The following is a 15,821-nucleotide window of genomic DNA, read 5'->3' as shown; positions in this document are numbered from 1 at the left end:
GAATCTGCCGCCTTTAGCAGCCGAGTAACGCAGATGTGACATCATGGATGCCGCCTCCGGGCTATGTAATCGGAGACCCGATCAAAGCCACATCTGGCTTAGATCGGAACTCCATCCAGCCAGCGGACGCGAGACCCGGGCAGAGCCGTGGAAGGTGGGGGGCATCCCCTCCCGCTCGCTGGGGTAACTATCGAGTGGCTCTCGGTCATTACCACTGGAAAGCTGACCGCCGGCTCTAAAAAACGGTACCTAGATGATGCCTTCACCTAGAGGCATCATCCCGGTACAACTACTTAAATTGATTCAACGTAGGTCTACGTCAGTTTGCGCTAAGTGAATTCCTCCCCTCCCCCTCATCTCCTTCATTATGTAAGTCATGCTGAGATAATCTCCCATTGGCTGAGCAATATTCTCATTTGTCTCTGAGCTCCTTCTTGCTATTCCTCGTCCTGCCTGTTGTTTCCTTGGATTGATTTTCTGTGTAGTGACCCCGGCTTCATCTCTTGGATGCGCTCGTCTGTTGCTTGTCCTGACGTTTATCCTGATTCTCATCTCACACCCAACATAAAGAATGGAATTTGTGATTCAGGTGGCCAAATTTTACGAGAATCTCGGACCACATGAATAATAGAAAACACTAAACTGTCCAGATTAAATATTTTCTCACTGGGACCATAGTGCTTAAATAAATACCGACCTTCATATTACCTCCTGATATCCTCATCCTATTATTGTACAACCAATACCAATCCATATAATTCTCTGTTATCAATATTACCTGTCTACAGGGAAACCTTCAAACATGATGGCCCCAATGAGGACGGAGGAGGACCGGAGTCACATGACTGAGAAGATACTAAACTTCACCCTGGAGATCATCTACCTGCTGACCGGAGAGGTGAGGAGGATTCTGGGAGGTCACGTGACATCACTCTTATCTCTATTAATAAAACACAGACCTGACTGGAGAGGGGAGGAGGATTCTGGGAGGTCACGTGACATCACTCTTATATCTATTAATAAAACACAGACCTGACGCTTCAAGAGCATACTTAACAAGGGGATTGACCAGTGCATTCCAAAGGGAAATAAATTTAAAAGAGCAAAATTAAACCCTGGGTGGCTAAACTCCAACATAAAAATGTATATTAGAGCTAAAGAAAAGGCCTTCAAAAAATACAAGACTGAGGGGTCATTGGCAGCATTCAAGCATTACAAAGAGTGTAATAAGAAATGTAAAGTCGAAATCAGGGCGGCTAAAATAGAACACGAGAGACATATAGCGGAGGAGAGTAAAAAGAACCCCAAGAAGTTCTTTAAGTATATAAACAGTAAGAAAGCGAGGCCAGAGCACATTGGCCCCATAAAAGATGACAAAGGAAATCTGGCCACTGAGGACAGAGAAAAGACGGAAGTGTTAAATCATTTCTTCTCTTCAGTCTTCACAAAAGAATCGGGGGGGCTACACGAACCCAGCTTGTAAGGCCGAACTAAACAACACACCTCAGGAGGTGCCGCCATGGCTAACAGAAGATAGACTTAGAACTAAACTAGAGAAACTTAACATAAATAAATCACCGGGACCGGATGGCTTGCACCCGAGGGTTCTTAAAGAGCTCAGCCAGGTGATTGCCAGACCCTTATTCTTGATCTTTAAGGATAGTTTACAGATGGGTATGGTGCCAGCTGATTGGAAAAAAGCCAACGTGGTACCAATATTTAAAAAGGGGCCAAGATATATCCCGGGGAACTATAGGCCGGTCAGCCTAACATCAGTAGTCTGCAAGATTTTGGAGGGGATGTTAAGGGACCACATACAAGACTTTAGTAATGAAAATGGTATTATTAGTAGTAATCAGCATGGATTTATGAAAAATCGTTCTTGCCAAACCAATCTATTAACCTTCTACAATGAAGTGAGCTGCCAGCTAGATAAAGGAAAGCCTGTGGATGTGGTGTATCTGGACTTTGCAAAGGCCTTTGACACCGTTCCCCACAAACGCTTACTGTACAAACTAAGGAAGGTAGGTATGGACCATAAGGTGAGTACCTGGATAGAGAACTGGCTCCAGGGGAGAGTCCAGAGGGTGGTGATTAATGGGGAGTACTCGGATTGGGCGGGTGTGGAAAGTGGGGTCCCCCAGGGTTCTGTCCTGGGACCAATCCTGTTTAATTTATTCATAAATGATCTAGAGGAGGGGATATCTAGTACAATCTCAGTATTTGCAGATGATACTAAATTAGGCATGCCAATATCTTCTATGCAGGATGTGGAAACCTTACAAGCGGACCTGAACAAAATAACGGGGTGGGCAACTACATGGCAGATGAGATTTAATGTTGAAAAATGTAAAGTAATGCACTTGGGGGCCAGAAACCAGAAAGCAAGCTATTCACTAGGGGGGGAACCTCTGGGTGAGTCTAAGATGGAAAAAGACTTGGGGGTACTGGTAGACAACAGGCTTGGCAGTGGCATGCAATGCCAAGCCGCTGCAAGTAAAGCCAACAGAATACTGGGATGTAAAAAAGGGGATTCACTCCAGAAATAAAGAGATTATCCTCCCTCTCTACAAGACTCTGGTCCGGCCACATCTGGAGTATGCTGTCCAGTTCTGGGCACCGGTCCTCAGGAAGGATGTGCTGGAACTGGAGAAAGTCCAGAGAAGGGCAACAAAAATAATTAGGGGAATGGAGGACATCGAATATAGTGAAAAAACTATCAGCGCAAGACTAAGTGAAATTCAAATGTGTATAAAATGTGCTAGAATAAATCAATATATAAATCCGGCTGCATACACAAATTGTGTCCACACCTCACAACAAAAACATAAAAATCAAAAAAAGTGCTGCGCCAGAAGTGCACAAAAATAATTAGTGATTACATGAATCAACAAGTGTTATCAACAAAATATGGTGTCCATCATATGTGCTCTGATGAAACATAAATGTTCATATAAAGTGCTCCAAAGTAATGATTAGTATATCCAGGTGATAACAGGACAGCCTCAATCCCTTGTGAATCAAGCAGGAACCACCAGTGTGTGAACTCCCTCCACCAGTAAGATTGGCCTCTCACCTTGATACCAGACCCAAACGGGCCAGCATGAGCATATCAGGGGATAAACAGACTATCACAGGTAACCTCTCCAGCCTTCACCTCCGGGGGTCGCCAGGACATAAAATAAAGATAAAGCAAAGATCTAGTGCTCTCTGAATGTAAATAATGAGCTTTTATTGAGCATAAAGGGGTAACTCACATTTGTTGGGCACTCAGCCGTGCCTGCTATTATGGCCCGGAGAAGAAGCCAAACGGAGCCCACGCTCCAGGCGTAACGCGTATAGGGAGGCGGAGCCTGCGTGCCTGACGCCGATCGCTCGGGTGCTACTCTCCAACACTGAATGCCATAATAGCAGGCACAGCTGAGTGCCCAACAAATGTGAGTTACCCCTTTATGCTCAATAAAAGCTCATTATTTACATTCAGAGAGCACTAGATCTTTGCTTTATCTTTATTTTATGTCCTGGCGACCCCCGGAGGTGAAGGCTGGAGAGGTTACCTGTGATAGTCTGTTTATCCCCTGATATGCTCATGCTGGCCCGTTTGGGTCTGGTATCAAGGTGAGAGGCCAATCTTACTGGTGGAGGGAGTTCACATACTGGTGGTTCCTGCTTGATTCACAAGGGATTGAGGCTGTCCTGTCATCACCTGGATATACTAATCATTACTTTGGAGCACTTTATATGAACATTTATGTTTCATCAGAGCACATATGATGGACACCATATTTTGTTGATAACACTTGTTGATTCATGTAATCACTAATTTTTTGATTTTTATGATTTGAATGGAGGACATCAGCTATGAGGAAAGACTACAAGCACTGAACCTTTTCTCTCTGGAGAAGAGACGATTGAGGGGGGATATGATAACAATGTACAAATACTGTACTGGTGACCCGAGCATAAGGAACAAACTATTCAGAGTAAGGGAATACAATAAGACGCAGGGCCACTCACTAAAACTTGAGGAAAGGGGGTTTAACCTTAAAATGCGTAAGGGGTTCTTCACCGTAAGAGCGGTAAGGATGTGGAATTCTCTTCCACAAGCAGTGGTATCAGCGGGAAGCATTGATAGTTTCAAAAAACTGTTAGATGGTCACCTTAGAGACCACAACATACAGGGGGTATACAATGGTTAAAAGCAAACACACACACACATCATGGGTTGAACTGGATGGACTGATGTCTTTTTTCAACCTCACTAACTATGTAACTGACCGGAGAGGTGAGGAGGATTCTGGGATTCTAACATGATATTCCTATTGCTTCCTCAATACAGAGATTTCCTCTTCTGAAGTCAGGTGATCATATGACCATCACAGTGCCTCCATGTGACTCCCTAAAACCTGAGAGACACAACATGCAGAAGATTCTAGAAGTCACCAAGAAGATGATGGAGCTGCTGACAGGAGAGGTGAGCGGTGCTGGGAATTCTGGGACATTATCCAGTAACAGACAAGGGATGTGTCTGGATGGTGACTGTATCATTGTGTGTGTCAGGTTCCTATAAGGTGTCAGGATGTCACTGTCTATTTCTCTATGGAGGAGTGGGAGTATTTAGAAGGACACAAGGATCTCTACAAGGACGTCATGATGGAGAATCAGCCGCCCCTCACATCACCGGGTAAGAGGAGACTTTATTGTAAAGGAGAGAGCAGTACGGAGGATCCACCTAGATTCCCCATCATCTGATAAACACATAGAAACAATGTATTCAGTCAGTGTGTGTGTTTCCTACAGATGGATCCAGTAATGGGAACCCACCAGAGAGATGTCCCCGTCCTCTGTATTCCCGGGACTCCACACAGGAAGGTCACACCATCCCCCACCATCATCAGGTAGATGAGAATGTAGGAAAATGATCCCAAGCCCTAAGAGATATCATTCTTCTATTATTATTATTTTTTTGTATTTAATATTATTTCTCCCATTTTGTTGGTTTAGGATGAAGATCTGATAAATGTACAAATTGGGGTTATAAAGGAAAAGATGTATGTGAGGGGTGATCAGCATTTTACAGAGGAGGTTGGGATGATGGACGCAGTTAAAGAGGAAGAAACTTCTCCAGATATCAGCTCGGGTAATTATACAACAATGGGTTAAAGCTTACTTAGTGATGTTTGGTTGGGTGGTATCATTGATCTGGTTAGTTGTCATAGTTTGGTGTTGTGAGGCCATTTTCTTTGTTGTTAATGTGTACTGGTGAGTGGACATACTTTGCCTTTGCTGTAATACCATCAGCTGGGCATCCATTATGCCCCCAATTACCTTTAGGAGGGATGGGCCACCTCCAGGCTCACCTGCCCCCTATCTATCCATTAGCTTGCATGTGCTTCCACTGTGAAGACTCTTATAAATTCATGAGAGTAGGACTGCAGGTAATACAAGGAGCCATGAAGTGGCCCTGCAGCTTTCACATGCGTTTGCAAATGTGTGCTAACTAAACCCCTGTTTTGGCGCAAACTGTTAGACAGGTTAAACTGGTTGGTAAGCAAACTAGCTAGCAAATTGAACTGGGAATTTTACTTTTGTTTGTTTCATTGGTGTTGTGATTGCACCCAGTTCCACCACAGATCTCTTTTACACTTTTGAAATGCTCAACCAACATACACTGCTCCAAAGAATGAAAGGAACACTTTGAAAACCCATCAGATCTCAATGGGGAAAAATATCATGCTGGATATCTATACTGGTATGGACTGGGTAATGTGTTAGGATCTATACTGGTATGGACTGGGTAATGTGTTAGGATCTATACTGGTATGGACTGGGTAATGTGTTAGGATCTATACTGGTATGGACTGGGTAATGTGTTAGGATCTATACTGGTATGCACTGGGTAATGCATTAGGATCTATACTGATATGTACTGGGTAATGTGTTAGGATCTATACTGGTATAGACTGGGTAATGCATTAGTATCTATACTGGTATGTACTGGGTAGTGTGTTAGGATCTATACTGGTATGTACTGGGTAATGTGTTAGGATCTATACTGGTATGTACTGGGTAATGTGTTAGGATCTATACTGGTATGGACTGAGTAATGTGTTAGGATCTGTACTGGTATGGACTGGGTAATGTGTTAGGATCTATACTGGTATGGACTGGGTAATGTGTTAGGATCTATACTGGTATGGACTGAGTAATGTGTTAGGATCTGTACTGGTATGTACTGGGTAATGTGTTAGGATCTATACTGGTATGGACTGGGTAATGTGTTAGGATCCATACTGGTATGGACTGGGTAATATGTTAGGATCTGTACTGGTATGGACTGGGTAATGTGTTAGGATCTATACTGGTATGGACTGGGTAATATAGTTACATAGTTACATAGTAGGTGAGGTTGAATAAAGACAATAGTCCATCCAGTTCAACCTGTGTAGGTGTGTGTGGCTGTACTCATCTCACATACCCCTGAATGTTCTGATCCTTGAGATGTAAGTCTAAGAGTCTTTTGAAAGCCACCATACTACCCGCAGAAACCACCTCTTGTGGTAGAGAATTCCACAATCTTGTAGCCCTAACAGTAAAGAACCCCCCACGTTGCCTGAGGTTAAAACGCTTCTCCTCTAATCGCATTGTATGCCCTCGAGTCCTCATGCAATCCCTTCGAATGAACAGCTTTTTTTCTAAGCTGGGATCCCCATTAAGATATTTATAAATTGCTATCATGTCCCCCCTCAGACGTCTCTTCTCCAGGGAGAATAAATCAAGCGATTGCAGACGCTCTTCCTAGTCAAGGTCCTCCAATCCCCTAATTAGTTTAGTTGCCCTTCTCTGGACTCTCTCCAGCTCCAACACATCCCTCCTGAGGACTGGCGACCAGAACTGGACAGAATACTCCAGATGCGGTCGGACCAGAGTTTTATAAAGTGGAAGGATTATAGTCTTATCTCTGGAAAACATCCCTTTCTTTATGCATGCTAATATTCTGCTGGCTTTGGCAGCTGCCGCTTGACATTGCATGCTGTTGCCTAATCTATCATCAACCAAGACTCCCAGATCCTTCTCCATTTTTGATTCCCCCAAGGGTTCCCCTCCTAACGTGTATTGTGTTTTTATGTTTTTAGTCCCCAAGTGCAAAACCTTACACTTCTCCACGTTAAACCTCATTTGCCATGTCGTTGCCCACTCTGTAATTTTGTCCAGGTCATTCTGTAGGATATCTGCTTCATGCTGTGCAGTTATTGCCCTGGCCAATTTTGTGTCATCTGCAAAAACTGATAACGCACTACTGATCCCGTCCTCAATGCTGTTTATGAATAAATTGAACAAGGTTGGTCCCAGGACTGAGCCCTGGGGCACCCCGCTTACAACCTCAGACCAGTCTGAGTATGCGCTGTTTATTACCACCCTTTGGACACGCCCTTTAAGCCAATTCCGTATCCAAGAGCAAACCCTGCTTTCGATACCTGCAGACCTTATTTTATAAATTAAGCGCTTGTGGGGAACTGTATCAAACGCCTTAGCGAAATCCAAGTACACCACATCCACTGGTCTCCCCCTATCTAGCTCACAGCTCACCTCCTCGTAGAATGCTAAGAGATTGGTTTGACAAGAACGCCCATTTGTAAACCCGTGCTGATTACTGCTGATGATGTTGTTGTCTTTAGCAAACTCTACGATATAGTCCCTTATCATCCCCTCCAGAAGTTTACATACTATTGATGTCAAACTGACAGGCCTATAATTTCCCGGGATATGCCTCTGGCCCTTTTTGAATATCAGAATCACGTTAGCTTTCTTCCAATCCCCTGGTACATCTCCTGTCCTAATACTGTCAGCAAAGATCAGGAACAGTGGTCTGGATATAACCTTACTGAGTTCCTTGAGTACTCTCGGATGTACGCCATCCGGGCCTGGTGATTTGTTTGTGTTAAGTTTATCCAGCCTTTCCCTGATTTCACCCTCTGTTAGCCATAGTGGCAAATCCTGTTTATTACTACTAACTACTAATATGTTAGGATTTATACTGGTATGGACTGGGTAATGTGTTAGGATCTGTACTGGTATGGACTGGGCAATGTGTTAGGATCTATACTGGTATGGACTGGGTAATATGTTTGGACTGGGTAATGTGTTAGGATCTATACTGGTATGGACTGGGTAATGTGTTAGGATCTATACTGGTATGGACTGGGTAATGTGTTAGGGATCTATACTGGTATGGACCGGGTAATGCGTTAGGATCTATACTGGTATGGACTATGTAATGATTTAGGATCTATACTGGTATGGACTGGGTGATGTGTTAGGATCTATACTGTTACATAATTTGTGAGATTGAAAAAAGACATCAGTCCATCCAGTTCAACCTATGATGTGTGTGTGTTTGCTGTTAACCGTACATTGTATACCCCTTTATGTTGTAGTCTTTAAGGTGCCCATCTAATAGTATTTTGAAACTATCGATGCTCCCTGCTGATACCACTGCTTGTGGAAGAGAATTCCACATCCTTACCACTCTGACAGTAAAGAACCCCTTACGTATTATAAGGTTAAACTGTTTTTCCTCTAGTTTTAGTGAGTGGCCACTGCCATCTGACATGTAGTTGCCCACCCCATTATTTTGTTCAGGTCTGCTTGTAGGGTTTCCACATCCTGCATAGAAGATATTGGCATGCTTAGTTTAGTATCATCCGCAAATACTGAGATTGTACTAGATATCCCCTCCTCTAGATCATTTATGAATAAATTAAACAGGATTGGTCCCAGGACAGATCCGTGGGGGACCCCACTTTCCACACCCGCCCAATCCGAGTACTCCCCATTAATCACCACCCTCTGGACTCTCCCTTGGAGCCAGTTCTCTATCCAGGTACTCACCTTATGGTCCATACCTACCTTCCTTAGTTTGTACAGTAAGCGTTTGTGGGGAACGGTGTCAAATGCATTTGCAAAGTCCAGATACACCACATCCACAGGCCTTCCTTTATCCAGATACACCACATCCACAGGCCTTCCTTTATCCAGATACACCACATCCACAGGCATTCCTTTATCCAGATACACCACATCCACAGGCCTTCCTTTATCTAGATTGCAACTCACTTCATCGTAGAAGGTTAATAGATTGGTTTGGCAAGAACGATTTTTCATGAATCCATGCTGATTACTACTACTAATACCGTTTTCATTACTAAAGTCTTGTATGTGGTCCCTTAACATCCCCTCCAAAATTTTGCAGACTACTGATGTTAGGCTGACCGGCCTATAGTTACCCGGGATATACCTCGGCCCCTTTTTTAAATATTGGTACCACGTTGGCTTTTTTCCAATCAGCTGGCACCATACCCATCTGTAGACTATCCTTAAAGATCAAGAATAATGGTCTGGCTATCACCTGGCTGAGCTCTTTAAGAACCCTCGGTTGCAAGCCATCCGATCCCGGTGATTTATTTATGTTAAGTTTCTCTAGTTTAGTTCTAAGTCTATCTTCTGTTAGCCATGGCGGCACTTCCTGAGGTGTATTATTTCATTTAGCATTACAAGCTGGGTTCGTGTAGCCCCCCGATTCTTTTGTGAAGACTAAAGAGAAGAAATTATTTAGCACTTCCGCTTTCTCACTGTCTTCTGTGGCCAGATTCTCTTTGTCATCTTTTATGGGGTCAATGTGTTCTGGCCTCGCTTTCTTACTATTTATATACTTAAAGAATTTCTTGTTTGTTTTTTTTTACTCTCTTCCACTATATGTCTCTCATGTTCTATTTTAGCCGCTTTGATTTTGCCTTTACATTTCTTATTGCACTCTTTGTAATGTTGGAATGCTGCCAATGACCCCTCAGCCTTGTATTTTTTGAAGGCCTTTTCTTTAGTATTAATATGCATTTTTATGTTTGATTTTAGCCACCCAGGGTTTATTTTAGCTCTTTTAAATGTATTCCCTTTTGGAATGCACTGGCCAATCCCTTTTGTTTAGTATGCTCTTGAAGCACTCCCATTTTTCCTCCGTGTTCTTTGTTCCCAGGGTTCTATCCCATTTGATATTGTCTAGCAAAGAGCGCAGTTTAGGGAAGTTGGCTCTTTCGAAATTCAGTGTCATTATATTACCCTTGTGTTTCCTATTACTACGATTAATACTGAAACTAATTCACCTATGGTTACAGTTTCCTAAGTTGCCCCGTATTTCTATATCCGTGATCAGGTCTGTATTGTTTGTAATCAGTAGGTCTAGTACCGCATTGTTTCTTGTCTGTGCGTTCACCATCTGACCCATGAAATTGTCCTGCAAAACATTTAGGAACTGCCGAGCCTTGGATGAATGCGCGGTTCCTTCTGCCCAGTCTATATCTGGATAATTAAAGTCCCCCATTATAATGACATTTCCCATCCTTGCTGCCAATCCAATCTGTGAAACGAGGTCCATCTCCCCCTCCTCCCTCTGGTTGGGGGACCTACAGCACATGCCCAATATTACTTTCCCCATTGTGCCTTCTCTTTGAAGTTCTACCCATAGGGATTCTACCTCGTCCATAGCTCCAATATTAATATCATCCTTCATATTTACCTGTACACTGTTCTTAATATACAGACATACCCCTCCCCCTTTTTTACCTTCTCTATCCCTGAAATAAAGGGAATACCCCTGAATGGTCACCAGCCAATCACGAGAGCTGTCAAACCAAGTCTCTAAAATCCCCACAAAATTGAAGTCCTCATATATCCGCAGCTCCAGCTCTCCCATCTTGTTGGCCATAACCACCTTGGGTTTAGGAACTCTGAGCACCCTACTGCTAATGTCCCCATTTGTCCCGCTGAACCTTGCTCCCCTCTGGCTAATTCTACATCTGTACCCTCACCCCATCACCTAGTTTAAAAGCCCCTCTAACTTGTTGCCCATCTTCTCACCCAGTACGGTTGCACCCTCCCCATTTAGGTGCAATCCGTCCCTACTAAAGAGCCGGTGGCCGACTGAGAAGTCGGCCCAGTTCTCCAGGAACCCTAAACCCTCCTTATTATACCAGCTCCTCAGCCACTTGTTTACTTCCCTCATCTCTCGCTGCCTCTCTGGTGTGGCTCGAGGTACAGGTAGTATTTCTGAAAATACTACCTTGGAGGTCCTAGTCCTCAACTTAGCGCCTAAGTCCCTGAAATCGTTTAGGACTCTCCATCTTCCTCTGACTTTGTCATTGGTACCCACGTGTACCATGACATCTGGGTCTTCCCCAACCCCACCCAATAATCACCCGATCCGCGATGTGCCGAACCCGAGCACCCGGTAAAAAAAAGACAGCTCGGCACCTACAGTCTTTTTGACAGATTGCACTGTCTGTTCTTCTAATAACAGAGTCCATTATCACCAGAACCTGTCTTTCCTTTCCCTTGCTCCCGCCCCCACTGGAGGAGTTCTTCCCCTTGGCAGGTAGGGGCGTTGCTCTGCTCCAGCAATGCTGGTCCTTGACTGGATTCCCCAACATCATGCAACAGGGCGTAAGTGAAAAAATGATGCAGCAGGCGAGTCCATTTTGGTGAAATGTCATTGCAGGACCTCAGAATGGTCCTCAGTAGTGTGTATGGCCCCCACATGCTTGTATGCATGCCTGACAACATCGGGGCATGCTCCTAATGAGATGACGGATGGTGTCCTGGGGTATTTCCTCCCAGATCTGGACCAGGACATCACTGAGCTCCTGAACAGACTGAGGTGCAACCTGGCGGAATCGGATGGACTGAAACAGAATGTCCCAGAGGTGTTCTATTGGATTCAGGTCAGGCGAGCGTGAGGGCCATTCAATGGTATCAATTCCTTCATCCTCCAGGAACTGGCTGCATACTCTCACCACATGAGGCCGGGCATTGTTGTGCACCAGGAGGAACCCAGGACCCACTGCACCAGCATAGGGTCTGACAATGGGTCCAAGGATTTCATCCCAATACCTAATGGCAGTCAGGGTGCCATTGTCTAGCCTGTAGAGGTCTGTGTGTCCCTCCATGGAGACGCCTCCCCAGACCATCACTGACCCACCACCCAACCGGTCATGCTGAACGATGTTACAGGCAGCATAATGTTCTCCACGGCTTCTCCAGACCCTTTCACGTCTGTCACATGTGCTCAGGGTGAACCTGCTCTCATCTGTGAAAAGCACAGGGTGCCAGTGGTGGACCTGCCAATTCTGGTGTTCAATGGCAAATGCCAATCGAGCTCCACAGTGCCGGGCAGTGAGCACAGGGACCACTAGAGGACGTCGGGCCCTCAGGCCACCCTCATGAAGTCTGTTTCTGATTGTTTGGTCAGAGACATTCACACCAGTGTCCTGCTGGAGGTCATTTTGTAGGGCTCTGGCAGTGCTCATCCTGGTCCTCCTTGTACAAAGGAGCAGATACCGGTCCTGCTGATGGGTTAAGGACCTTCTACGGCCCTGTCCAGCTCTCCTAGAGTAACTGCCTGTCTCCTGGAATCTCCTCCATGCTCCTGAGACTGTGCTGGGAGACACAGCAAACCTTCTGGCAATGGGACATATTGATGGGCCATCCTGGAGGAGTTGGACTACCTGTGCAACCTCTATAGGGTCCAGGTATGGCCTCATGCTACCAGTAGTGACACTGACCCCAGCCAAATGCAAAACTAGTGACAAACACTCAGAAAAGATGAGTAGGGAAAATGTCAGTGGCCTCCACCTGTAAAACCATTCCTGTTTTGGAGGTCGTCTCATTGTTGCCCATCTAGTGCACCTGTTGGTAACAACCCCCTCTGCTACTTGACTGACTAGATGAATATCCCAGGAGTTTCCCTGACTTGATGCTATACTCTGATTATAAAGTGTTGAGCAATGTATATGAGTGTGGAAAACTCTTGGTAATTTTTCTTGTCTTCTGACAGACGGACTCTGTGGTGGGAATAGAAGGACATCGGAGGAAGATGTGACTACAGAAGATAATGACATGGCATCTTCTCCAGAAGTAAATCCCGTTCCTCATAATATACATGACAGACCTCACCATTGGAGGAGATCATTGGAATCTCCTGATACTTCACATAGTCCTCTAATATCTGACAGTGCCGACGGGTGCGGTAAACCATCTCATCTCAGGGAATCTTCTTTATGCCATACAGGAGAGAATTCATTGTCATGTTCAGAGTGCGGGAAATGTTTTAAACAGAAAAGAAGCCTTCTTAGCCATCAGAGAATACACACAGGTGAGCTTCCCTATTCATGTTCAGAGTGCGGTAAATGTTTTAATCGTAAAGAACACCTTCTTCGCCATCAGATAATACACACCGGTGAGCTTCCCTATTCGTGTTCAGAGTGCGGGAAATGTTTTAATCGTAAAGAACACCTTCTTTGCCATCAGAGAATACACACAGGTGAGCTTCCCTATTCATGTTCAGAGTGCGGGAAATGTTTTAATGAAAAAGGAAACCTTCTTAGCCATCAGAGAATACACACGGGTGAACTTCCCTATTCATGTTCAGAGTGCGGGAAATGTTTTAATCATAAAGTAAGCCTTCTTAGCCATCAGAGCATACACACTGGTAAGCGTCCCTATTCATGTTCCGTGTGCGGGAAATGTTTCACTAAGAAAGAAAACCTTCTTACCCATCAGAGATTACACACAGGTGAGTGTCCCTATTCATGTTCAGAGTGCGGGAAAAGTTTTAGTCAAAAAGCAAACTTTCTTCAGCACCAGAGAACTCACACAGGGGAGCGTCCCTATTCATGTTCAGAGTGCGGGAAATGTTTTAATCATAAAGTAAGCCTTCTCACCCATCAGAGAATACACACGGGTGAGCTTCCCTATTCATGTTCAGAGTGCGGGAAATATTTTAATCGTAAAGATCACCTTCTTCGCCATCAGAGAATCCACACGGGTGAGCTTCCCTATTCATGTTCAGAGTGCGGGAAATGTTTTAATCGTAAAGAACACCTTCTTTGCCATCAGAGATTACACACAGGTGAGCTTCCCTATTCATGTTCAGTGTGCGGGAAATGTTTTAATGAAAAAGTAAGCCTTTTTAGACATCAGAGAATACACACAGGTGAGCTTTTCTATTGATGGTCTGAGTGCGGGAAATGTTTTGGTCAAGAAGGAAGCCTTCTTAGCCATCAGATAATACACACTGTGACAGGGGGGTGTGAGGTTTGCAGCGGCCGCAAATTGCAGTGCCATGTGTACCGCCCCATCCGGCTGCCATTTAAGGTTAAGGGGGTGGTAAAATCATGACTCAACTGTCTACCTTTACCGATCCCTCCCCACATGGGGCAACAGGCAGGAAATCATAACAAGACGTGGGGCAACAAGTGGGCAATACATGAGCTTGATTTAGTGAAGTAGCCGGCTTTTTATTGGTCCAACCAATGTATGATTATTAATACATTTGACACATTTGTTAATTCTATTATAAAAGATTTAAGCTTTATTTTATTCATATCATTACTGTGTGGTAATCGCTTATTCTGATCTTGTACAATAAAAACTCTTCGTACAATATTCTGTGCCGAGTCTTCTTTTTTACCAATGATTAGATGATCGGTGATTGGAATGTGATCGGTTCATAGAGAGTCATCCATTGGGGTTTTATTAGTGAGATGGAGAGTGGAGAAGGCACCACATTGACAGCCATTGGACGCCCTTTCTAAAGCCCTAAACTTTTTGGCAACCTGTCTATGACATTAGTCTTCCAAACTCTATCTCACTGAGCTAAGGCCAGAAGAGTTCCAGGAGTTCTTCTCTGTCCACAGTTCCCAAACCAAAAGGAGACATCCACCACATCTTCAATCTTAAGGCCCTAAATGTCCTCAGCTGGGCCCAGGAGTTCCGCATGCAATCCACCAGATCATAGCCTCTCTCTTTATCAGGGAAACTTTTATTTGGTCCACCCACATACATGTACTGGGCAGAGAGGCCATTCGGCGCAGAATCGCGTACCTCTACATCATCTACATTTCGGGGTCTGGGGCATCCATGCGTGCTGCTGGCGCTCAGCTCCTGCTGGACACAGTGGGAGCCAATCAGCAGGTCCAGCGGACATGATGTCCACCGGCACCTTGCAATCGTTCCCGAGAGAGGCAGAACAGTGGTTTGCTGATGTAAACAAGTGAGATCGCTGTTAGTAGGGAAGATAGAGATCCTGTGTTTCTACTAATAGAGAAAGGAGATACTGGCGCACAAAGATTATATATAGTCCAGCCATCAATAAATATCTAAAAATACCAATGATCAGGGTAGAGGGTAATCCAGAAAACGTCACTGGTCTTTGGTTATGGGGGTACAATAAAGGAATGCACGGGACCACCTATGGCTGCTGTCCTCAGAGTTGTGACCGGCTCTGTATAGACTAAGAGGAAACCAAATACTCCGAGAGCATAGCCTTGCTTCTCTTCTCGTCTGGTACCTCCTATCCTTCTGGTGATGACATTTCCACTGTGCCTTCCATGCTGGTTAGCGTGGCTTCTTGGGGCTCCTCCAGGCTCCTGAGCCAGCCATCTCTCTGCCCAGCAGCCGGAACAGATGACAGCGTTCCTGCAGAATGGTTCTAGGAGGATCCACAGACTCTGCCACCAGATAAGCACTTGTATATCTTACCTCTTTGGAGTGTTTTTAATCCTTTGCTACTAAAACCCTTTTTTTTTATTTTATCAAGAATTTTATTGAGATGCCAAAGACAATACATTAATATCAGGTGCATACATACCTAATGTTACAAAAATACCTTCATTATACAGAATTACAAACATATCGCTCTTATAGCCTCTACAGTTCCTCCCAGGTAACATTATAAATGCCATTATTGGTGCAGCAATCTATCCAGTACC

The 15,821-nt window shown here is 44.5% G+C and overlaps 2 protein-coding genes across 2 annotated transcripts; both read left to right on the top strand.

Moving 5' to 3' along the window:
• Nucleotides 1-788: 788 nt before the first annotated feature.
• On the top strand, nt 789-4,922 carry LOC309544090 (gastrula zinc finger protein XlCGF66.1-like; the record flags this gene model as incomplete). The annotated part of the gene is made up of 4 exons (XM_082276472.1): nt 789-898; nt 4,340-4,474; nt 4,561-4,684; nt 4,801-4,922. Coding segments are annotated over 4 exons (491 nt in total), but the record flags the coding sequence as incomplete, so codon positions are not given.
• Nucleotides 4,923-11,213: 6,291 nt separating this feature from the next.
• LOC309544089 (uncharacterized protein) lies at nt 11,214-14,061 on the top strand (the record flags this gene model as incomplete). Its single annotated transcript, XM_082276471.1, has 3 exons — nt 11,214-11,284; nt 13,065-13,624; nt 13,709-14,061. 3 exons carry the CDS (start codon nt 11,214-11,216, stop codon nt 14,059-14,061), a joined length of 984 nt encoding a protein of 327 aa, XP_082132597.1.
• Nucleotides 14,062-15,821: the final 1,760 nt, after the last annotated feature.

Source organism: Pelophylax lessonae (genome assembly GCF_965119305.1).
Source record: "Pelophylax lessonae genome assembly, contig: HAP1_SCAFFOLD_893, whole genome shotgun sequence".
NCBI lineage: Eukaryota > Metazoa > Chordata > Amphibia > Anura > Ranidae > Pelophylax > Pelophylax lessonae.
The sequence above is the reverse complement of the archived record's forward strand: the minus strand, read 5'-3'. Positions and strand labels throughout refer to the sequence as shown.